Below are 25,803 nucleotides of genomic sequence, written 5' to 3'. Positions count from 1 at the left end.
GTATCTCGCAAAAATCTTGCATATTTTGTGCAAAGGGAACACCGGCCGCGGGCTCCGCAATCTCTACAAGCGCTGGCCGCGGCCAAGTGCCCTCGCGCGCTCCCGAGCCGCCCATCACGCCCCCTCAATGAGCGTGCAAGCGTCGGGCTGGCAAGCTCTTCAGTCTTCTGCGCGCTTCCGTTTTCACCCTAGCAACACCCGTAGTGACGCACAGGCCCCGCCCCCTCACGCGGCTCCCGGAAGTTGCCGACTAGGAGGCTCGCGCGGTTCTTGGCTGAATTGAGGAGCCATCTCCGGGCGAGAGGATCCGGCGAGGGCAGAGTGGAGGGCCAGGGGCTTGGGCCGCAGATTCACGAGCGTGGTGCGCACAGAGACCTGGTAACGATGGCGGGGCCGAAGCCCCTGGCGCTGCAGCTGGAACAGTTGTTGAACCCGCGACCGCGCGAGGCGGATCCTGAAGCCGACCCGGAGGAGGGTGAGGCCTGACGGGGGTAGGCCACGTGCGGGCCGGGGTCAGAGTGAGGGGCCGGCAGCGGGCCTTGCGGTCTCTTGGGCAGAGGAAAGCTGCCTCCCGGGGGTTTGTCCCCAAGCTGGGTTTGTCCCCAAGCTGGGTAGGAAGGCTTCGGCCTCTTTCTGAGAGGCATTCCCTAGACTTGGTGCTCCGGTGGGCGGAACATCCTGAGGACGCTGGCGAGGAGTCAGTCTTGGGAATAAGTGTAAGTCGAGGGCTGTTGAAGGGAGCAAAAAGAGTCTGATAGGAGGTTGTAAGTTATCTTTCAGGATGCCCTTATTGTATTGGGTTAGAAATGGGGGAGAGAGAAGTCCGATCAGGTTTTCCAAGTCTAGCTGTCCAGCAGAACTTGCTTGGACAGTGAAAGGAGATTCCCTGGTGCTGCTGAAGCCTTTTTAGGCCTCAAGACATTTGCTCAGGGACAGACAAATGAAACGCTGTTCTGTAATCTGTTCAAGGTCTAGTTGGGAATAATCCTTCTTTAGACTGGAGTCAGAGAAGTGTGAGGAAGGGAGAATAAGGAGGAATAAATGCGAGTGCTGGACCGTGTCTTAGGAATAGCAATTCAAGGAAATGGGTCTGTTTAGCCAGTATAAATGAAGAAAACTCCCTAAGGAATAGGACAGATTGGTGCTAGAATATGATAGCTGACTTAAGGTATTTGAGGGACTGTCACACAGGGAAGAAGAATTAAACTAGTCTTATATGATCCAAGGCATAGAAATATATCCTATGAGTAGATGCAGGTAGTCATCTTTCTGTTAAAGTGGAGCAATAAGATGAGAGTGAGGTAATGATTTCTCTTTTGCTGGAAGTCATTGGGGACTTTGTAGGGGACATTCAGGCATCAGATGAAGGGGTGAACAGAGTTACCGTTAACGTTTCTACTAACCCTGAGATTCTGATTACTTTTGCCTTTCTCCCACAGCCACTGCTGCCAGAGTGATTGACAGTTTTGATGAAGGGGAACATGAGGAAGGTGATTTCCTGGCACTGGGTAGCATTAGAAAACTGGCATCAGCATCCCTCTTGGACACAGACAAACGATATTCAGGCAAGATCACCTCTAGAAAAGCTTGGAAGGAAGACTACTGGGAGCAGTCTTGGCCAGGTTCATCTGGTGAGTAGACCTACTTTCTTCCCTATTTTTTTTTAGGGTTAAAATCCATCTTCTTCCTCTGCCTCTTCCTGTTCTTTTTTTAATAATCTTTGCAAGACTATCTATGTAGCTTTACCTATTGTCTTAGGAGAGACCATTGTTTTGGCATTAGAAAGGTCCTTAGCAGGTTTCTTAATTTCATTTCATAAGGAATCTAAAGCCTAGAGGGATTATGGTGCTATACTCATATATTCACTCTAATGGTTCACTTTAAAATTGTGTGAGAAAGCACAGTGCATGTTGGATAATGAAGAGGGCTATATGTTGAAAAAATATTGCATCTGATGAGTATGCTTCTAAACTTGGATTTTGATCCTTTTCCTTTGGTTTTTCAGCTCTTGCATTGAGTCACCGTAAAATATTAGCTATTTGTGAAACTCATTTTTACCATTGTGAAAATAAAAGAATCCTCTCCTCTTCCCTGCAAGAGAGTTAGGAGGATGTTAGCTTACAGTTTTAAAACATTGTAAGTTTCTTAGAGTAGAAGAAGGAGCTGGATATGGTGATTATTGAGTGGATGCCATTTGCTTTCCTTAAGAGAGATCAGAGGTACCATGTGGAGAATCTACAGATGAAAGCAAGGATATGATACCATGATTTAATTCTTGATATAGCCCTGGCAGCTCCTGATAAGATCACTCCGTATTCTTTGCCTAAAGACTGATGAAAGTACCAAACATGCGACAAATTTAATATTTAGCATGGTCTCACCAGGTGTCAAGACACTGTGGTAAGCTCTTTAAGTTTTAAGAGCCTGGGACACAATAAATTCTCAAAAAATGTTGTTATTGCCATTGTCATTACGTATATCATCTCATTTAATTCTCCTGATAGTCCTATGAGGTTGGTTCTATTTAGTCCCATTTTACAGATAAGGAAATTGAGAGGCAGACTGGTTAAGTAACTTGCTCAAGATCACGCAGCTAGTAAGTAGAAGATCCAGGATTCAAATAATGGCAGCCTGACTCCAAGATCTACTCTATGTGAATGTTTCTTAATCTGAGAAATGGCATACACATACAGAATTATTTCTGTTTAATGTTTTTGCACTTAGTTTTTGTATATATATATTTTATATCTCTACAGCCTTTTCCACATCTTGAGTTTATGTATAATTCTGTGATATAAAGAAGTACTAAGACCCTTTTTATTTTACTGAAGGAAGTTCTTGGTAACTGCTGATCTCTGTATAAATTGTGCTTTCTATACCTGATTGATAATCAATAAAAACCTCTAGGTATCAGGTGATATCCTAAGCATAAGTAGAAGAAGGAGTCTTCACTAGCATTCTATTAGACTCAAGTCCAAACTCTTTCCCATGGAAGACAAGACCCTTCCTCATCTGGTCCATGAGCAGTTCTGTAGTCTCATCACCCACCATTTACTTGTGCATTCTGCATTTAGTGTGCTTTTGTGGTTCTGGACATTTGCACATGCTTCTTCCTCTTTTCTTACCTCCTTCTCGTCTGATGAGCTGTTACTTAGGATTAATAAGTATTAGAAAGTAAACTTATAATGTCTGCCTCTTCACATGAAGCTATTCCTCACCTTTCCAGGAGGGTTAGGTAGTTCCTTCTTTATACACTTTGCACTAACGGCATTGTAAAATAACTGTTGATATGCATATTGACCACTCTTACCAGACTATTATGTCTTTCCTTAGCCTTTATCTATGCCTGGTGCATAATGGTTGCCTATTAAGTATTTAATAAATAAGTTACACTGGTGTGATAGAGATTGTGCATTTGGGATAGACAAGATAAGCCATATTTTTTTCAGATGTAGGTTTGGGGAAACTAGTAGTTCCCAAACACTAGTGGAAATTGTATCATTTTTTGAGGTCCAGACCAAATGCTACCTCTTCCTAATAGCCTTGCTGAAATTTACTTGCCCCATAATTACAGTTTCTCCTTCCTTTGGGCTGTCAAAACTTTGTCAAACCCTATTAATTCTTCCCTGTATTGTAGTTTTGACTCGTGTGTATTTCCCACCAGAACTTTTTGTTAGGGTAGGACCCATGTCTTATTCATCTTTGCTTCCCTCTTAGCTTTTTATTCCCCCTTTATTAGAGAAGTTGTGGGTTTACAGAACAATCATGCATAAAATACAGGGTTCCCATATACCACCCCACCACCAGCACTTTGCACTGGTGTGGGACATTTGTTACAATTATGATAGCACATTTTTATAATTGCATTATTAATCAGAGTCCATGGTTTAACTTAGGATTCATTGTTTGTGTAGTGTAGTTCCATGGATTTTTTTAAAAAAATTTAATTCTGTTATCATATATACATTTCCCCTTTTAACCATATTCAGATACATATTTCAATGCGAATTGTGTCACAATATGGTGCTACCAATTACCACCGTCCATTAGCATTTTAAAGATGGTAGATGTGTGATAAGTGTTTGTTGACTTGAATTGAGCATAGCTAATTCCTTTTTTGCCTGATATTTTTCTCAAGGTAATACTCATTTTTTTCTTTCTTCCTTTTCTTCTTGTTTAGACAAGAACATATCTGATGAGGAAGGGTCCGGAGCTGGGGATTCGGAGGGACTGTGTCTGGCACAATCCGACGAAGATCCCATGAGTGCTGCCGAGGAAGGGGAGTGTGGTGCTGATGGGGTGGATAGTCTGGCCCGGAGGAAGAAGAGCAGAAGCCCTTCTGGGACAACACCGGGCTTCATTGCCTTCAGTGACTTTGAAAAATTTGCTGAGGGGGCTGATGACCTTGGTAGCAGTGAGGAGGAAGAGGAGGAGGATGAAGAAGAGAGTGGCATGGAAGAAGGGGATGGTGAGGAAGACTTTGGGGTTGAGAGTGAGGAAGACGAGGCTGAAGTCAGGGGCAGTGAAGATGATGGTGTGGTGATGACCTTCTCCAGTGTCAAAGTATCCGAGGAAGTGGAGAAAGGAAGAGCTGTGAAGAACCAGATAGGTTTGTACATGGCTTAGCTGACTGTTTTTCAAAGTATCTGCATTTGATCTACTTTTTGTTTGTTTTTGGCTTGTTCTCTTTCTCCTGTGCCCTTCCAATTAGTTTGTGATGTGCCCCATTTATCTAGAGGCCTAAAACCCCATTCCTCTGTGCTTAGCCAGTCATTTCCACACTGAGCTGCTTAGCTGGCTCTGCTCTTACTTCAAGTAACTGTGGAAGATTGCTTTGGAGAGAAGAATGTTTTCTCCTCTCTTTGTACTTTAGCATTCCCTCTCTCATGTAGCTTCCATCATAGTTGCTTCTAAGATGCCAGATTTATTTCCTATAATAGTATTTCCATGGCGTGAAACTGTATTCAAGCTGCACTGCCTAGAGAACTGGTGTGATTTCCTGTCTCTTCCCCCACCTCTCCACCCCAGGAAGATTTTATAACTGAGAAATGAGATTCTCTTTTCTTTTTTCTCAGCACTATGGGACCAGCTCTTGGAAGGAAGGATCAAATTACAGAAGGCTCTGTTGACCACCAATCAGCTTCCTCAACCAGAAGTTTTTCCTATTTTCAAGGACAGAGGTGGCCCAGAATTTGCCAGTGCTTTAAAAAATAGTAAGAATACTTACGCCATATGAAGATACTTAGAACCACTGGGGTACATTGGGATACACTAGAGTTGATGTATCTGCAACACCACAGGATTAAAGGAAAGAAGGGGGAAAAGATTTGGTTTCCATGATACGGTATAGAATAGTGGTTTTTAAACTTTCTTTTTTTTTTTTTTTTTAAATAGCAAGGGAACCCTTTTATCAAATGAAGACTTCTTTGATTGAATTGGATTGGGTGCTTGAACCATGTATATTCTGCTTTCTTTTCACCTGCCCTCATTCTCCTCTTGGCTGAGTTACTTCCTTAGTGCTCAGGGAACACTGTTTGCAAACCTACTGGTATAGAAAAAAAGGGAGAGAAGGGATAACTAAATTCAGTTAATTTAAGTTGGATATATCACATTCTTAAAAGAGACCTGTCTTTGTTTGGGAGGGTTTTAGAACAACATGCTAAGGTGATCTTATTCATACCTTCCTTCGGGTGGCATATGTTTAGATTGAGGAAATATGATGACAGCAGAGAGGAACTCGTTTTGAAAGAGAATTGCTGAACTATAGTCAGTTTTAGAAGAGGAAAGGAATTGAGAGATTATTTGGTTTCCAATCCCCTCATTTTACAGATGAGAAAACCAAGGCCCACAGAGAATGACTTGTCCAAAGTTACAGAGCTTTTTCAGGCATGATGGAGACAAAACTCCAGCTTTTCTGCCTTAGCATCTAGAAGTCTTCCTGCTGCGCCGCACTGTCTCCTGTGTGCTGCAGGTCTGTGTACTCAGTGGTACAAAAGACAGGGCATGGGGTGACTTGGGGTTAGTCTCTGTGCACTGTGGTTGGAATCATTCCTTCTTCTCCTGCTGAGACTTAGTGTTTTCATTTGCTCTTTAAGGCTATTTTTGATAGTATTATGGAATTAGAGTTGGAAGAGACCTGAGGAGGTCATCTAATTCTGTGCCTGTCTCTAGGTAGAACCACCTTAACCCACTCAAAGTAAATGTATTAAGATTTCTAGGGTAGGGAATTCTGTGAACCATTCTTGTAGGATAATACCTGGTTTAATTTAGAATTACTTCCTAGGGTTCAGTCTTTAGCTTGTATGTCTTGCCATACTTGAAGTCTGTTTACTGTTTGAGTATAGGAAACAGCTAACCTGGCTAATCCTTCTGGAATCCTTCATATACCGTGAGGGTGTGTTGTTTATGTCCCCTTCCCCCATTAAATAAGCGCTAGATTGATGGTTTTCAAATTTTTGAGATTTTTGGAATACTTCTATGCTACTTTTAATACCCTCGTTCCCTAATTGCTGGTATGCCTTTGGTATGAGACCTAGACTCCTCTAGATTAAATGTCTTAAATGTTTCACTGTAAGGTCCTTTTCATTTTGTTACTCTTTACTTTTTTTGCTTGAGTCTTTTCCCTTTTTGGGGGCAGGGTTGGGGAGGAAGAGGGATTCATCTTAAAATATAGTTAGTATCAGGACACATTCTTATTTTTGGGTACAATTTCATTTCTTTTGCTATTTTGATACTTATTTTTTGTTTTACAACAATTTTGATCTTTTTATATCTCTTTTGTACTTAACTGACATCCTCTTTGCCTCAATGGTCAGCTCCAGTTCATCTGACACATACGAGTGGGTTGTGGCAGAAGAGGGGGAGGAAGGGTATGTCTGGTATCACATAGTCTAAAATGGAGAGTGGGAAGTTCTCCAATAGCCAGAATTTCTGGGCACCTGAAGGGTGGCTAATTTTTGTTTTGTTTGTTTTAAACTTCTTTCCATGGCAATATGACATAGTGTATTTGATGTATACTTCCTTGTTTGGTAAACAGAGTTGAGAAATTTCTTGGCTACATTATTCTGGATGAACAATTTATACTGTGTTCTCTCTCTCTCTCTATATATGTGTATATATATATATATATATATATATATATATATATATATAGCTGATGAGGAGCATAAGCTGAATTTGTACCAAGCCCAGAACACTGGAACATATTGTCTTTAATTTAAATCTCTTCAGTTTGGTTGATTTTACAAACTAGTTCAAATCAGACTGCCTGGGTTTAGTTTCCATCTCAACAGTGGATTAGCTATGTGACCTTGGGCAATTTACTTAACTTCACAGTAAAATGGGGATACTGTGGTTGTGAGGATTAAAGGACGTAATCAATTTAAAGCATTAGCACAGGGGCTAGCACACAGCATGCCACAAATATTAGGTGCTAGTATTATCCTTTTCCTGCTGAAAGGCATTTGGCAATGTTTGGCCATGGGAAATAATTGTGATCAGTGTAACTAACCATCATCCTCACTGTCTTCAGTGTTTTTGACTTTTATTAGTATTCAAACTCCCTATATAATTTAACTATTTGTTCTGGAAAGTGGCCAGTGTTTTATTTTACCATAATACTTACAATTCAGTTTCTGCCTCTTAGGACTGCATGGAAAGATGCTGTTTGGCTTCTGATCCCTTCCCTTTCCTTCACATCCCATCCCATCGCCATCCCCATCCCATCCCCATCCCCATCCGCATTCCCATCCCCTCCCCTTCCCTTGTTCTTCTTTTAGCATCTCAGTTTAAATTTCATTGCATTTAGGATCCTGTTCTCAGATTGTGTTTTCTCAATATACTTTCTTTCTTTGGCACTGTCATTTACTCTCATAGCCTTAAGTCCAACTGCTAAAACAGCAGGTTTCCACTATTTTCTAGCCAACGTGAGCGCCTGATCATAATGCCTTTGCAACTTCAGTTTCCTAAACTCTACTTTCCAGAGACTAGATACATTTCTCCTTCCTTCCCTAACACATACATGCACTTGGACGTTGATCATCTTGGTGAGGAGTCTTTCTCCTTTGCTGACAGAACTGGGATTAGAACCCAAGTTGACTGACACTGTCCACTACTGTTTTCTAGTTGACCATTTTATCCCATGACATTCTCTCAACAGTGGCCTTTTAAAAATAAAAGGGAACATTTTATTTTACATAAAAAAATCTCTGATGGTGTTGGGGTATTTAATAGGTACAGAAAGGTAAGATGTGAAAAGTCTCCTACCCATCTTTATCCACTAGCAATCCATTTTATGTCTCCTGACATAAAATATTCCAGTTCCTTGTATCTTTCCAGAGACATTCCATACTTACGTAAGCAATTATGTCTATACTTCCCTTACCTTTTTTTTTATATTTAATACAAATGATAACATATGATATATAACTGCATCTTGCTTTTTTCACTTAATATATCTTGTTCTCCTTTTTTCCCATTTCTTTTAATATTGCAGGGCCTTAAAACCTTCTGTTGGGTCCTAAAATTATATGCCTGGTAGACATGTTACATGTTGGTAATTGTAACTCGAACCTTGAATAATTTCAAAGAAAGTTTTTTTTATATTTTAATGGCTTCATAAGTGGTGAGTCATGAAATAACCTTAACAAAGTTGAAGGGATTTTCTGTGCACAAAGCCTTTTCTCTAAGGAGGTGACTTTCTTTTAAAAAATGTTACAGTATTAGGAGGTGGGTCTTTAATGTTGATGGCAATGATATGTAAAGGAGAAAGCAAGTTGCTTGAGGAAATTTTATTTATTTAGACGTTATTTTATTTAAAACTTTCCGTTATGGAAAACATCAAACCTATATAAAAATAGAGAGAATATAACAAACCCCCGTATACCATCACCACCATAAGCATTTATCAACTCATAGGCAATCTTGTTTCATCTATACTTAGTACTATAAGTACTAAGTACTATAAGTACAACCTAACATTTAATCCAACAGTCTAACAGTTAATCAGTAAATGTCTCAGCTTGTATCTTTTTTTTTTTCTTTTTAATTTTTATTGGGATTGTTCAGATACCATACAATTATCCAAAGTTCCAAAGTGTACAATCAGTTGCCCCTGGTACCCACCTATAGCTGTGCATCCATCACCGCACTTAACTTTTGTTCAATTTTTAGAATCTTTTCATTACTCCAGACAAGAAATAAAGTGAAAGATGAAAAAAGAAAAAAAAAAAAAAAAGGAAACTCGAATCCTCCCATATCCCTAACCAACCCCCCTCGATTGTTGACTCATAGTGTTGTTATAGTACCTTTGTTACTGTTTATGAAAGAATGTTGAAGTACTACTAACTGTAATATATAGTTTGCAATAGGTATATATTTCTTCCCTATATGCCCCTCTATTATTAACTTCTAGTTGTATTGTTATACATTTGTTCTGGTTCATGGACGAGTTTTCTAATATTTGTACAGGTAATCATGGACATTGCCCACCATAGGATTCAGTTTTATACATTCCCATCTTTTGACCTCCAGCTTTCCTTCTGGTGACATATATGACTCTGAGCTTCCACTTTCCACCTCGTTCACGTACCATTCGGCACTGTTAGTTATTCTTACATCTTGCTACCGACACCTCTGCTCATTTCCAAACATTTAAGTTCATCCTAGTTGAACATTCTGCTCATACTAAGCAGCCGCTCCCCATTCTTAAGCCTCATCCTGTATTTTGGTACCTTATATTTCATGTCTGTGAGTTTACATATTATAATTAGTTCCTATCAGTGAGACCCTGCAATATTTGTCCTTATGTGTCTGGCTTATTTCACTCAGTATATTGCCCTCGAGGTTTTGTCATCAACACTTTTTTTTTTTTTTTTTTTTTTAAGATGGTTTTGTTCACACACCATACATTCCATCCTAAGTAAACAATCGATGGTTCTCTGTATGGTCACATATTTATGTGTTCACCACCCTCACCACTATATACAGGGCATCTACATTTCTTCCACAAGGCAGGAGGGAGAGTCAAAGAAGGTAGAGAGGCAAAAGAAAGAGGAAAAAAAATGACAGCTAGGAAGTAGTAAAAGGAAAAGTAACCTTAAATCAAAGTAGAACAAAGAGTCAGAGAACACCACCAATGTCAAGTGTCTAACAAGGCTCCCCTATCCCCCACCTCTTATCTGCATTTACCTTGGTATATTGCCTTTGTTACATTAAAGGAGGCATAATGCAATGATTCTGTTAGTTAGTCTCTAGTTTACGTTGATTGCATCCCTTCCCCAATGCCTCCCCGTTTTTAACACCTTGCAAGGTTGACATTTGCTTGTTCTCCCTCGTAAAACAACATATTTGTACATTTTATCACAATTGTTGAACACTCTAGATTTCAGCAAGTTACACAGTCCCATTCTTTATCTTTCCTCCTTTCTTCTGGTGTCTCACATGCTCCCAACCTTCCTGTCTCAACGGTATTCATAGTTATCTTTGTTCAGTGTACTTACATTGCTGTGCTACCATCTCCCAAAATTGTGTTCCAAACCATGCACTCCTGTCTTCTCCTATCACTCTGTAGTGCTCCCTTTACTATTTCCTGTAGGGCGGGTGTCTTGTTCACAAAGCCTCTCATTGTCTGTTTGTCAGAAAATATTTTGAGCTCTCCCTCATATTTGAAGGACAGCTTTGCTGGATATAGGATTCTTGGATGGCAGTTTTTCTCTTTCAGTATCTTAAATATATCACACCACTTCCTTCCTCCCTCCATGGTTTCTGCTGAGAGATCTGCACATAGTCTTATTAAGCTTCCTTTGTATGTGATGGATTGCTTTTCTCTTGCTGCTTTCAGGATTCTCTCTTTGTCTTTGATGTTTGATAATCTGATTATTAAGTGTCTTGGCGTAGGCCTATTCGGATCTGTTGTGTTTGGAGTACGCTGCGCTTCTTGGATCTGTAATTTTATGTCTTTCATAAGAGATGGGAAATTTTCATTAATTATTTCCTCTATTATTGCCTCTGCCCCTTTTCCCTTCTCTTCTTCTGAGACACCAATGATACTTACATTTTTGTACTTTGTTTCATCCTTAAGTTCCCAGAGACATTGCTCATATTTTTTCATTCTTTTCTCCATCTGCTCCTTTGCATGTAGGCTTTCAGGTGTTTTGTTCTCCAGTTCTTGAGTGTTTTCTTCTGCCTCTTGAGCTCTGCTGTTGTATGTTTCCATTGTGTCTTTCGTCTCTTGTGTTGTGCCTTTCATTTCCATAGGTTCTACTAGTTTTTTTTTTTGAACTTTTGGTTTCTGTCTTATGTATGCCCAGTGTTTTCTTTACAGCCTCTATCTCTTTTGCGAAATATTCTCTGATTTAGCATTAGTTGTTTAAGTTCCTGTGTCTCAGTTGAAGTGTACCTTTGTTCCTTGACTGGGCCATAGCTTCGTTTTTCTCAGTGTAGTTTGAAGTTTTCTGTTGTCTAGTCATCTGACCTCCTAGGCCACCCCAATCAGGTTTTCCCAGACGAGAACAGGCTCAGGTCACAGAAGGAGGAAATATTCAGTATCTGGTTTCCTTGATGGTTTTTCTTAGAGGATTGATACACCTGTGCTTTTCTGCCTGGCAGGTGCAACTGTCAGCCTGTCACCAGCGGGTATAAGAGGGTGTGGCCTGTGGCTCTCCTCCTCCAGGCTTTGGGGTCTGGTTCCAGAAAGGCAGGCAGTAGGGCTGGGCCCCTCTCTTTCCTCTTGGGAAGCTGTGCCCCCTCCAGAGAGATAACTGCATATCAATAAGTTCTTTGTTTCTCTGACTCTGCTGATCAAAGTGTTTTGATATTAAAATGGCTGAGGCTGTCTTTACTGCAAGGTGCTGGGGGCTGAAAACGGCTGAGGTTTTCTCCACAGAGAGAGAAAGGAACAGAAAAGCTCCCAGGTTCACCCGTCAGCCAGAGATAGCACCCGATCCTCTGGGCTCCCCGTCCTGAGACAGATATGTCCCCCGACTCTCCCAAGGTCAGTTGTCACCAAAAGCCTCTGTCTGCTTGTTGAGGATTCGCTATCTGTATTGAGCAGTTAACACTAAAATCCCAGTTGGAGCTGGGCTGAGAGAGTGCTGCTCTCTAGCACCGTGAGGCTTCCGTGGGGGAGGGGCTCTTGGCTCTTGGCTCTCAGCTTGGGTCCATAGTTTTACTTACAGGTTTTATGCTGCGATCTCGGGCATTCCTCCCAATTCAGGTTGGTGGATGATGAGTGGACAGTCACTTTTGTCTCCTCGCGGTTATTCCAGGTTATTCACTAGTTTTTTGGTCATTTATGGATTGTTCCGGGGGGGTACTAACAGTTTTCCACTCCTCTCTATGCTGCCATCTTAGCTCCTCCTCTCAGCTTGTATCTTTAAAAGAAAAGAACTTTTAAAAATCACAGTACCATTATCACACATGAAAATATTAATTTCTTGCTAAGCATGACTGAAATAAATGGGTAGGAGAATTGAGAGAGCATTTCTGTAACAGGTGCTCTCTACTATCATTTTCAGAGTTGGTATTATGTCTTTAAATGAAGTGATTAAAAGAAAGCTAAACTTCAGCCATAATAAGTTGACCTTTTAGTGAAATCCATGTTATTAATGTATTTAATGAGATGCATTACAAACTGCAGTGGGCACCATGTTTCATTACAGGTCTAAAATGCAATATCATTACAAATCTTTGATAGGAACAATAGTTGACATTTTGATATTTCCCATAGGCAAAAAATATCCAAGAATACAGAATAGTGTAATATAGAGAAAGTGTTGAATATTTTTACTTGCCTAAAAGTTTAAAAACAAATTATATTATTAATTACATTTTATTTGTTCCCCCTCATCTTCCCTTAACCATCATAGGTCATAATTCACCCTCTCATCTCTCTGTGGCCCCTCCCGTGACCCCCAGTTATTATTATTATTTTTTTAATTAAATTCAGTTTTATTGAAATACATTCACACACCATACAATCATCCATGGTATACAATCCACTGTCCACAGTATGATAACATAGTTATGTGTTCATCACCACAATCTATCTCTGAACATTTTCCTTACATCAGAAATAACCAGAACAAGAATAAAAAATAAAAGTGAAAAAAGAACACCCAAATCATCCCCCCATCCCACCCCATTTGTCCTTTAGTTTTTATCCCCATTCCTCCACTCATCCATACACTAGATAAAGGGGGTGTGATCCACAAGGTCTTCACAATCACACTGTCACCCCTTGTAATCTACATTATTATATAATTGTCTTCAGGAGTCCAGACTGCTGGGTTGGAGTTTGGTAGTTTCAGGTATTTACTTCTAGCTATACCAATACATTAAAGCCTAAGAGGTGTTATCTATATAGTGCATAAGAATGTCCACCAGAGTGACCTCTCGACTCCATTTGGAATCTCTCAGCCACTGCAAGTATTTCGTCTCATTTTGCATCCCCCTTTTGGTCAAGAAGATACTCTCAGTCCCACGATGCCGGGTCCACATTCATCCCCGGGAGTCATACTCTGCATTGCCAGGGAGATTTACACCTCTGGGAGTCGGGTCCCACGTAAGGGGGAGGGCAGCGAGTTCACCTGTCGAGATGGCTCAGTTAGAGAGAGGGCCACATCTGAGCAACAAAGAGGTACTCAGGGGGAGACTCTTAGGCACCATTACATGCAAGTTTAGACTCTCCTTTGTGGTAATGAGCTTCATAAGGGCAAGTCCCATGCTCGAGGGCTCAGCACATCGAACCGCCAGTCCCAATGTTTGTGACAACATCAACACCAGTCCAGGTGAGGATGTCCAACACATCCGCACCTTCCCCCAGATCCTCGGGGCTGGGGAGGGGGAGGCTGTAAATATATTTTTTATTATCTGCCCAAATTACTCTAGGATGTGTCGCTATTTCACTCCAGTGTATACTAACCTACTGTATCTCACTTCCTGTTCAAAGTTCCATGCAATTGCGGTGTTTGAACAAATCGATTGTAGAGTTGTACCGTTTAGAAAATTTAGATCCTGTACCAAATAGATATCTGTTCCCTTGTTCTCATATGGAAGTTGAAGTTTTAAAACACAATCAGTTTCAACCTTTACCCTTTGGCCTGGCTTGCCCTGGTCTTAACCAGACCTGCTTCATTCATATCACTAATTGAAGTCTGGGCTCTTTTTCAGCTTTTTTTTTTTTTTTTGACAGTGGCTGTATGCACTAATACTGACATTCATATCTGCTGAGCTCTAGCTCTGAGTTTCAGGTGTCTCAGAGATATGCATTGTTCCAGAGACCAATCAGGTTATATGCTATGGGATCAGCATCTCAAAGTTTAGAGATAGGCATTACAATTCAGGGATAGAGTTAACTGCTGTAAGAGCTTACAATCTAGGGACTATTACAATTTTTGTGTCCACGGTAGGCTATGTTCTACGATTCAATTCTGAGTTTACACATTGTAGTTAGTCCATATTGGTGAGGCATCATCCCTCTCACTATGTTTTCTCCAACACTTTTACTCCTATGTATATATTTTCCTACAATTTTATAGAGTTATATTCAGATACCATACATTTATCCACAGTGTACAATCAGTTGTTCATGGTATCATCATAAAGTTGTACATTTATCACCACAATCAGCACTTGAACATACTGATTACTACAAGAAAAATTTTTTTTTTTTTTAGCAATAAGAAAAAAATGATAAAAAGAAAAATAACATGTCATACAATGCAATATACTAGTAAGGACAGCAAATAACACCACTACCAAGAATCCCATATTCCTCCCCTATATCCCCCTCTCATATACATTTAGCAACCCCCAATTATTTTGACTTGAATAGACCAAAATGTTTAATGCTAATTTGACCTCAACAATAATAGATACCTTATAGAATAACTTATCAAGTTTTGAGTAGGTCAGGGGCAATCGTGTAGTTTTAATAGATAATGTTTCTACTTTGCTTTTTAAACTTTATTTTTAAATAGGCAGTGCATTCACATGGTACAAAATGTAAAATTTGAAAGGTACAAAAGACTATATAGTGAAAATCTGCCTTCTGCTCCTATACCCTTGCCACCGCATTCCCCATTCTGTAGGCAACTAATATTATCGGGGAAATGAGCCCCCCCCTTTAATTACTTAGTTGCCTTAGGCAGCAAATCCATGAACATCTATTTCAGTGTTCTCTCAATTAACACTTTGTGGGATCGTGGCAAAGATCTCACAAATGATCTGTAGAACCCTGAGATATTCTTAATTACTTAGGATGAGTATAAATATTGCTTGCAATGAAGGCACTTGCAAGCTTCTCCAAGTGTAGCATTATATAGGATTAAGGACACTATTTACTGCAGACTTCGTCTAGCCAAGATGATGTTAGATTGATCTTTCTGTATCACCCATTGGCTATCATTTTTTTTTTAAATTACTTTACTGTTCTAATTATAAAAGTATGTCGTGCTTATTTCAAGAATTCAGAAAATACATAAAGGTATAAAGAAAAACATAAGGATTACCTGTGATCTTACTGCCCAGAGGTAACCATGATTGTCATTTTGATGAATATCCTCCCAGATCTTTTTCTGTGCTTAACACACACACACACCCTCTCTCTCTCTCCTACACCCACTTCTTTTTAAAATTGGAATCATATTATATATGCACCTATTTTATAAGCTTATTTTCTCTATTTAATATATCTTTTGATGTCAATATATTTAGATGTACATCAGCATTTTCAGTGGCTACAGAGTATTCCACTTTATAGATTTATTGCAATTTATTTAACCTATTCATATTGATGGATGCTTAGGTTTATTCTAGTTTTCACTTTCATAAAGCATACTTGGGTAAATATCCTTGTACGTGCATATTTGTGCAGTTTATCTAAAAGTAGCACTGTACAGTAGAAATATAATGTAAGCCGCATATATAATTTAAAATTTCCTAGTAACCACATTAAAAAAGTAGAAAGTGACAGGTGAAGTTAATTTTAATAATTTTAATAATGTTTTATTTAACCCAATATTTCAAAAATACTATTATTTTAGCATTTAACCAGTATAGAAATATTGAGATATTTTACTTCTTTTTCATACTAAATTTATGAAATTCAGAATGCATCCTACATTTAGAGCTCAAATCAGTTAGGACTAGCCACATTTCAAGTGCTCAGTGGTGGCTACTGTATTGGACAGCACAGATCTGCATTCTTTGGAACTGTAATTGCCGGGACAAAGGGATTGAACTTTTTTTTTTTTTAAGGCTTTTGGAATATATTGCCAAACTGGCCCTTAGAAGAATTGTAACAATTTAAATTCTCATCTGTGGCAGCTGTTTTCTATACTCTCGCCAACACAGCACATTATTGATCTCTTAGTTTTCCTAAACTGTAGGTGGGAAGTGAAGGCTACATTTCTTGATAACTTTCTGTTTGATATTTATGTAATATCTGCTGATTTAACATTGAAATATCTATTTATTAGAGAATGAGTTCTGTGTAGGAAGACTTCTGGTCCCTATTGAGCTACTACTTAATTTTCCCAACCTGGTTATGAGGGCATTTAGGCATTTATGTTATATAAAGAGTAAAGTTGGGTCATAGGGAAAGTGCTTTTCCAAAGTGACCAAATGGTGGAACCAGGAGGAGAGTGTGATCCCACTTACCTTGAATAAATGAACCCTAGATGGGTCATGTTGCTGGCAGCTAAGGACAGCTTGAAAATTACTGAAGCCAATTTCATTTACTGTTTAGGGATTGGGTTTCTTATGTATTAGGGTTGTCTTCAGCACTAAAAACAAATTTTAATAGTGATTCGTTAGATAAGGAAGTAATCTTAACTTAGTACTAGTAGTTCAGTAGCAGGATTACTCTATCCACTATGTTCATGGTGAAATTGTACATACCATCGTATGTTGGAGCTTCTTTATATGTACATTTAATTAACTCAGATTTATGTGCCTGGCCACAAGAAAAAGAGGGAAAGAGAAAAGTTTAAATAGTGCCAATAATTCTGCCTGCCATTTTATCCAGGGAGTGAGTGCCCTGGAGTAAGCATGAGATGGCAAGCAGAATCCGCTGTTGTCTCAGTTAAATTCTTTGTCCCCTAGGACTTCTCCAGTGAGCATCTGGTTAAACAGAATACAGATCTAGTGTTCAAGTTGCAGTATGCTGCCTTAGTACAGCATGGTCCCTAAATGTAATCATCTGTGTTTAATCAATGAAGTACCTGTGTGTTCTAATATTTGAAGGGAAAAACTGATTATGAACTTAAATTTGCTGAGACACAGCACAGTGCTGTACTTAGAAAAGGCAAGTTAAGGGATTTTTCAAAGTAGTTTTGTGAGAATTTGACTTTTGGTTTATGCTCCGACTTTAGAATTTAATCCCAGCATAAGGTGGAATTATATTGTTATTTGTTTATGCAATCATCTTAAAACATTCTTAAATCATTCTTTAAAAATCATACATGAATATGATAAACATACGGAAGCATTTTGGAGGAAAAGCAGAAGTCCTTTACCTTACAGTCAGTGTCATTCTAGTTCTGTTTTACTTCTATAAGTTTAGAGAATTTGTTTTTATCTTTATTTCTTGATTTATTGATTCTCTTATAAGAAAGATGAAGACGCTGCTGATAGGTTAAGTGAGGTGAGGATTGAAAATTTAATTTGACAACATGGTGGTCATCTGACCTTGATGAGTAGTTTTGATTGAATGGTAGGGATATAGGCTTGACTGGAGTGGGTTCAAGAGAAAATGAGAAAAAGGAATTTGGGACAGTGAGTATAGACAACTCTCTCAAGGGATTTTGCTTTAAAGGGGATCAGAGAAATGGGATATTAGATGGAGAGGGATACGGAGTCAAGAGAGATGGTTATTTTGTTTGTTTGTTTTTTAAGATGGGAGAAATAACAGCATGTTTGTATGTTGATAAGAATGATCCAGTAGGGAGGGGAAAATTGATGATGCAGGAGAAGGATGACATCTGCTGTAGCAATGTCCTTGAGTAGGTAAGAGGAGATAGACTAGTGCTCAAGTAGAGTTGGTGTTAGATAGCAGTGTGGACAGTTTCACCTAAGGACAGGTGGGAAGATAGTCTGTATAGATATAAATAGGTAAGAGTCTGAAACTGTTCGTTTGATTGCTCTGTTTTCTTTGAAACAGAAACCAAGGTCATAGGTTGCAAATCAGTAATAGGAGAGGAGGAGTAGAGATTTTGAGGAGAAGGTATGAGCTAGACATCCCATCTTCTTTCCACTACAGTTTTACATTCTGCCTTACATTTCAGTGGTTATCTGTATGTTAATCCTAAGAGTGGAAAACCAATAAACTGCATTTACAGTGTGTTATTACCATGTGAATAAGGTTTAATACCAGAGCAGGGCAGAACTGGAAAATTATGTTTTCTTTCTTGTGGGTCCAAGATCATGACTCATGGGCCATTCAAAGGAGAATGTTCCTGGTTTCCAGGGTAAGTGGATCTTCTACTGCCCTCTACCAAATAGTTAAAATCATGCCATATTTTAGTTTGTATCACATCTGAACTATTAATTTTTTATATCTTTTTCTCAAGCTTCTAATTTCCATTTTTTTCCTTGTAGCTAACGTTCATCATTTCAATTTCCTGCCCCCCCACCCCCCCAAATTCTAAGTCATGCCATCTCTTCTACAAAAATTTTCCAGTTTGAACTGGTTGTTCTCTGTGACTACTAAATAATTGTATTCCTGGGACTTCCTTTCATTTTCTTCCAGGTTGGAGCTACTGCTTTTGGGCTCTCTCGGTTTCCTTTATCTCAGTTTATTTTATCAATTTGCTGGAATAACTTCCTAAGAAAACATACATGGGGAGTACGTTTAAAAATACTCTGTCCTCTGACTATGAAATGGTAAAACTGCTGTGGAAGACAGTTTGGCAGTTCGTTGGAAAGTATAGAATTACCATGTGTCCTGGCAATCCTACTTCTAGGTATATACCCCAAAGAATTGAAAGCAGACCCTTGAACAGATATTCGCACACTGGTGTTTATAGTGGCATTGTTTATAATTGCCAAAAGATGGAAGCAAGCCAAGTATCCATCAATAGATGAATACATAAACAAAATGTGGCATATACAATGGAATATTATGCAGCTATAAAGGAATGACATTTTGATATGTGACAATGATGAACCTTAAAGACTCATATTGAGTAGAAAAAGCCAGACAGAAAAGTACAAATTGTGTATGATGTCATTGCTTTGAAATAATTAGAATAAGCAAACTAATAGTCAGAAACTAGAATATAGATTACCAGGGGCTGGTGTGGCAGTAAGTAGGGAATGTACAATTTGTGCTTAATTGGTACAGGGTTTCTTATTGGGGCATGAAAAAGTTTTGGTAATGGATGGTTGTGATGGTAGCACAACACTGTGAAAATAATTAACACCACTGAATTTGAATGTGGTTAAAAGGGAAAATTTAGGTTGTTAATATAAACATGTTTAAAAAAAGAACTTAGGACTGTATAACATAAACGGTGAACCTAATACAAATTGTGGACTATAGTTAATAGTACAATTTTTTTTTTTAATCATCATTTTATTGAGATACATTCACATACCACGCAGTCATACAAAACAAATTGTACTTTCGATTGTTTACAGTACCATTACATAGTTGTACATTCATCACCTAAATCAATCCCTGACACCTTCATTAGCACACACACAAAAATAACAAGAATAATAATTAGAGTGAAAAAGAGCAATTGAAGTAAAAAAGAACACTAGGTACCTTTGTCTGTTTGTTTGCTTCCCCTACTTTTCTACACATCGATCCATAAACTAGACAAAGTGGAGTTTGGTCCTTATGGCATTCCCAATCCCACTGTCACCCCTCATAAGCTACATTTTTATACAACTGTCTTCGAGATTCATGGGTTCTGGGTTGTAGTTTAATAGTTTCAGGTATCCACCACCAGCTACCCCAATTCTTTAGAACCTAAAAAAGGTTGTCTAAAGTGTGCGTAAGAGTGCCCACCAGAGTGATCTCTCGGCTCGTTTTGGAATCTCTCTGCCACTGAAGCTTATTTCATTTCCTTTCACATCCCCCTTTTGGTCAAGAAGATGTTCTCCATCCCACGATGCCGGGTCTACATTCCTCCCCGGGAGTCATATTCCACGTTGCCAGGGAGATTCACTTCCCTGGGTGTCTGATCCCACGTAGGGGGGAGGGCAGTGATTTCACCTTTCAAGTTGGCTTAGCCAGAGAGAGAGGGCCACATCTGAGCAACAAAGAGGCATTCAGGAGGAGACTCTTAGGCACAAATACAGGGAGGCCTAGCCTCTCCTTTGCAGCAACCGTCTTCCCAAGGGTAAAACTTATGGTAGAGGGCTCAACCCATCAAACCACCAGTCCCCTATGTCTGTGGTCATGTTAGCAACCATGGAGGTGGGGTAGGCGAATACCCCTGCATTCTCCACAGGCTCCTCAAGGGGGCACTACATTGTTTTTTTTTTTTTTTTTTTTCCTTGTTTGTCTTTTTTCTTTTTTTTTTTTTTTTTAACTTTCCCTTCTTTTTTCAAATCAACTGTATGAAAAAAAAAGTTAAAAAGAAAACAAACATACAATAAAAGAACATTTCAAAGAGACCATAGCAAGGGAGTAAGAAAAAGACAACTAACCTAAGATAACTGCTTAACTTCCAACATGTTCCTACTTTACCCCAAGAAAGTTACATACTATAGCAACATTTCAGTGAACTTGTTCCTACTACATCCATCAGAAATTAACAGACCATAGTCATTTCTGGGCATCCCCAGAACGTTAAATAGCTTATCTGTTCTTCTTGGATTATTGTTCCCCCTTCCTTTATTGCTCTCTACTGCTAGTTCCCCTACATTCTACATTATAAACCATTTGTTTTACATTTTTCAAAGTTCACATTAGTGGTAGCATATAATATTTCTCTTTTTGTGCCTGGCTTATTTCGCTCAGCATTATGTCTTCAAGGTTCATCCATGTTGTCATATGTTTCACCAGATCGTTCCTTCTTACTGCCGCGTAGTATTCCATCGTGTGTATATACCACATTTTATTTGTCCACTCATCTGTTGATGGACATTTGGGTTGTTTCCATCTCTTGGCAATTGTGAATAATGCTGCTATGAACATTGGCGTGCAGATATCTGTTCGTGTCACTGCTTTCCGATCTTCCGGGTATATCCCGAGAAGTGCAATCGCTGGATCGAATGGTAGCTCTATCTCTAGTTTTCTAAGGAACTGCCAGACTGACTTCCAGAGTGGCTGAACCATTATACAGTCCCACCAACAATGAATAAGAGTTCCAATTTCTCCACATCCCCTCCAGCATTTGTAGTTTCCTGTTTGTTTAATGGCAGCCATTCTAACCGGTGTTAGATGGTATCTCATTGTGGTCTTAATTTGCATCTCTCTAATAGCTAGTGAAGCTGAACATTTTTTCATGTGTTTCTTGGCCATTTGTATTTCCTCTTCAGAGAACTGTCTTTTCATATCTTTTGCCCATTTTATAATTGGGCTGTCTGTACTATTGTCATTGAGTTGTAGGATTTCTTTGTATATGCAAGATATCAGTCTTTTGTCAGATACATGGTTTCCAAAAATTTTTTCCCATTGAGTTGGCTGCCTCTTTACCTTTTTGAGAAATTCCTTTGAGGTGCAGAAACTTCTAAGCTTGAGGAGTTCCCATTTATCTATTTTCTCTTTTGTTGCTTGTGCTTTGGGTGTAAAGTCTAGGAAGTGGCCTCCTAATACAAGGTCTTGAAGATGTTTTCCTACATTATCTTCTAGGAGTTTAATGGTACTTTCTTTTATATTGAGATCTTTGGTCCATTTTGAGTTAATTTTTGTGTAGGGGGTGAGGTAGGGGTCCTCTTTCATTCTTTTGGATATGGATATCCAACTCTCCCAGCCCCATTTGTTGAAAAGACCATTATGGCTCAGTTCAGTGACTTTGGGGGCCTTATCAAAGATCAGTCGGCCATAGATCTGAGGGTCTATCTCTGAATTCTCAATTCGATTCCATTGATCTATATGTCTGTCTTTGTGCCAGTACCATGCTGTTTTGGCAACTGTGGCTTTATAATAAGCTTCAAAGTCAGGGAGTGTAAGTCCTCCCACTTCGTTTTTCTTTTTTAGAGTGTCTTTAGCAATTCGAGGCATCTTCCCTTTCCAAATAAATTTGATAACTAGCTTTTCCAAGTCTGCAAAGTAGGTTGTTGGAATTTTGATTGGGATTGCATTGAATCTGTAGATGAGTTTGGGTAGAATTGACATCTTAATGACATTTAACCTTCCTATCCATGAACATGGAATATTTTTCCATCTTTTAAGGTCCCCTTCTATTTCTTTTAGTAGAGTTATGTAGTTTTCTTTGTATAGGTCTTTTACATCTTTGGTTAAGTTTATTCCTAGGTACTTGATTTTTTTAGTTGCTATTGAAAATGGTATCTTTTTCTTGAGTGTCTCTTCAGTTTGTTCATTTCTAGCATATAGAAACATTACTGACTTATGTGCATTAATCTTGTATCCCGCTACTTTGCTAAATTTGTTTATTAGCTCTAGTAGGTGTATCGTTGATTTCTCAGGGTTTTCTAGATAAAGATCATATCATCTGCAAACAATGACAGTTTTACTTCTTCTTTTCCAATTTGGATGCCTTTTATTTCTTTGTCTTGCCGGATTGCCCTGGCTAGCACTTCCAGCACAATGTTGAATAACAGTGGTGACAGCGGGCATCCTTGTCTTGTTCCTGATCTTAGAGGGAAGGCTTTCAGTCTCTCACCATTGAGTACTATGCTGGCTGTGGGTTTTTCATATATGCTCTTTATCATGTTGAGGAAGTTTCCTTCAATTCCTACCTTTTGAAGTGTTTTTATCAAAAACGGATGTTGGATTTTGTCAAATGCTTTTTCAGCATCTATTGAGATGATCAATTGATTTTTCCCTTTCGAGTTTTTAATGTGTTGTAATACATTGATTGTTTTTCTTATGTTGAACCATCCTTGCATGCCTGGAATGAACCCCACTTGGTCATGGTGTATGATTTTTTTAATGTGTCTTTGGATTCGATTTGCAAGTATTTTGTTGAGGATTTTTGCATCTATATTCATTAGGGAGATTGGCCGGTAGTTTTCCTTTTTTGTAGCATCTTTGCCTGGTTTTGGTATTAGATTGATGTTAGCTTCATAAAATGAATTAGGTAGTGTTCCATTTTTTTCAATGTTTTGAAAGAGTTTGAGTAAGATTGGTGTCAGTTCTTTCTGGAAAGTTTGGTAGAATTCCCCTGTGAAGCCATCTGGCCCTGGGCATTTATTTGTGGGAAGATTTTTGATGACTGATTGGATCTCTTTGCTTGTGATGGGTTGGTTGAGGTCTTCTATTTCTTCTCTGGTCAGTCTAGGTTGTTCATATGTTTCCAGGAAATTGTCCATTTCTTCTACATTATCCAGTTTGTTGCCATACAGTTGTTCATAATATCCTCTTATAATTTTTTTAATTTCTTCAGGATCTGCAGTTATGTCACCTTTTTCATTCATTATTTTGTTTATATGGGTCTTCTCTCTTTTTGATTTTGTCAGTCTAGCTAGGGGCTTGTCAATCTTGTTGATCTTCTCAAAGAACCAACTTTTGGTGATATTTATCCTTTCTATTGTTTTTTTGTTCTCTATGTCATTTATTTCTGCTTTAATCCTTGTTATTTCTTTTCTTGTACTTGGTTTAGGATTGGTTTGCTGTTCATTTTCTAGCTTCTTCAGTTGATCCATTAGTTCTTTGATTTTGGCTCTTTCTTCCTTTTTAATATATGCGTTTAGTGCTATAAATTTCCCCCTTAGCACTGCTTTTGCTGCATCCCATAGGTTTTGGTATGTTGTGTTCTCATTTTCATTCGTCTCTATATATTTAGCAATTTCTCTTGCTATTTCTTCTTTAACCCACTGATTGTTTAGGAGTGTGTTGTTTAACCTCCAGGTATTTGTGAATTTTCTAAGTCTCTGATGGTTATTGACTTCTAATTGTATTCCATTGTGGTCAGAGAATGTGCTTTGAATAATTTCAATCTTTTTAAATTTATTGAGGCTTGTTTTATGTCCCAGCATATGATCTATTCTGGAGAAAGTTCCGTGAGCACTAGAAAAGTATGTGTATCCTGTTGATTTGGGATGTAATGTCCTGTAGATGTCTGTTAAATCTAATTCATTTATCAGATTGTTTAGGTTTTCAATTTCCTTATTGGTCTTCTGTCTGGTTGATCTATCTATAGGAGAGAGTGATGTGTTGAAGTCTCCCACAATTATTGTGGAAACATCAATTGCTTCCTTTAGTTTTGCCAATGTTTCTCTCATGTATTTTGTGGCACCTTGATTGGGTGCATAGACATTTACGATTGTTATTTCTTCTTGCTGAATTGCCCCTTTTATTAGTATGTAGTGGCCTTCTTTGTCTCTCAAAACATCCCTGCATTTGAAGTCTATTTTATCTGAGATTAATATTGCTACACCTGCTTTCTTTTGGCTGTAGCTTGCATGAAATATTTTTTTCCATCCTTTCACTTTCAGTTTCTTTGTGTCCCTGTGTCTAAGATGAGTCTCTTGTATGCAACATATTGATGGTTCATTTTTTTTGATCCATTCTGCGAATCTATATCTTTTAATTGGGGAGTTTAATCCATTTACATTCAACGTTAAAACCGTGAAGGCATTTCTTGAATCGGCCATCTTATCCTTTGGATTATGTTTGCCATATTTTTCCCTCTCTCTATTAATATCCTTTATTGTACCCATACCGAATCTCTTTAGTACTGAACCTTTCTCCAAGTCTCTCTGTCCTGTCTTTGTTTCTCTGTCTGTAGGGCTCCCTTTAGTATCTCCAGTAGGGCAGGTCTCTTGTTAGCAAATTCTCTCAGCATTTCTTTGTCTGTGAAAAATTTAAGCTCTCCCTCAAATTTGAAGGAGAGCTTTGCTGGATAAAGTATTCTTGGCTGGAAATTCCTCTCACTCAGAATTTTAAATATATCGTGCCACTGCCTTCTCGCCTCCATGGTGGCTGCTGAGTAGTCACTACTTAGTCTTATGCTGTTTCCTTTGTATGTGGTGAATTGCTTTTCTCTTGCTGCTTTCAGAACTTGCTCCTTCTCTTCTATGTTTGACAGTGTGATCAGTATATGTCTCGGAGTGGGTTTTTTTGGATTTATTCTATTTGGAGTTCGCTGAGCATTTATGATTTGTGTATTTATGTTGTTTAGAAGATTTGGGAAGTTTTCCCCAACAATTTCTTTGAATACTCTTCCTAGACCTTTACCCTTTTCTTCCCCTTCTGGGACACCAATGAGTCTTATATTCGGACGTTTCATATTATCTATCATATCCCTGAGGTCCATTTCGAGTTTTTCAATTTTTTTCCCCATTCTTTCTTTTATGTTTTCATTTTCCATTCTGTCATCTTCCAGGTCACTGATTCGTTGTTCAACTTCCTCTAGTCTTGTACTATGAGTGTCCAGAATCTTTTTAATTTGGTCAACAGTTTCTTTAATTTCCATAAGATCATCCATTTTTTTATTTAGTCTTGCAATGTCTTCTTTATGCTCTTCTAGGGTCTTCTTGATTTCCTTCATATCCCGTACTAGGGTCTCATTGTTCATCTTTAGTTCTTTGAGTAGCTGCTCTAGGTGTGTCTCTTCTGGTCTTTTGATTTGGGTGCTTGGGCTTGGGTTATCCATATCGTCTGGTTTTTTCATATGCTTTATAATTTTCTGTTGTTTTTGGCCTCGTGGCATTTGCTGAACTTGA

General features: G+C 38.7%; 1 protein-coding gene across 4 annotated transcripts in view; it reads left to right on the top strand.

Moving 5' to 3' along the window:
- Window positions 1–242: 242 nt before the first annotated feature.
- Window positions 243–25,803, top strand: part of AATF (apoptosis antagonizing transcription factor) — a 127,937-nt gene continuing 102,376 nt past the window's right edge. For all 4 annotated transcript variants that reach the window (XM_037808146.1, XM_037808145.1, XM_037808147.1 and 1 more), the window contains exons 1-4: window positions 243–475; window positions 1,440–1,631; window positions 4,181–4,609; window positions 5,076–5,213. In XM_037808146.1, coding sequence (XP_037664074.1) covers window positions 385–475; window positions 1,440–1,631; window positions 4,181–4,609; window positions 5,076–5,213 — 850 coding nt within the window. In that variant the 5' untranslated portion in view covers window positions 243–384. The remainder of the gene's footprint in view (window positions 476–1,439; window positions 1,632–4,180; window positions 4,610–5,075; window positions 5,214–25,803) is intronic.

This window comes from Choloepus didactylus, chromosome 18 (assembly GCF_015220235.1).
Source record: "Choloepus didactylus isolate mChoDid1 chromosome 18, mChoDid1.pri, whole genome shotgun sequence".
Classification (NCBI taxonomy): Eukaryota; Metazoa; Chordata; class Mammalia; order Pilosa; family Megalonychidae; genus Choloepus; species Choloepus didactylus.
This window is presented reverse-complemented; position numbering and strand designations above follow the sequence as displayed.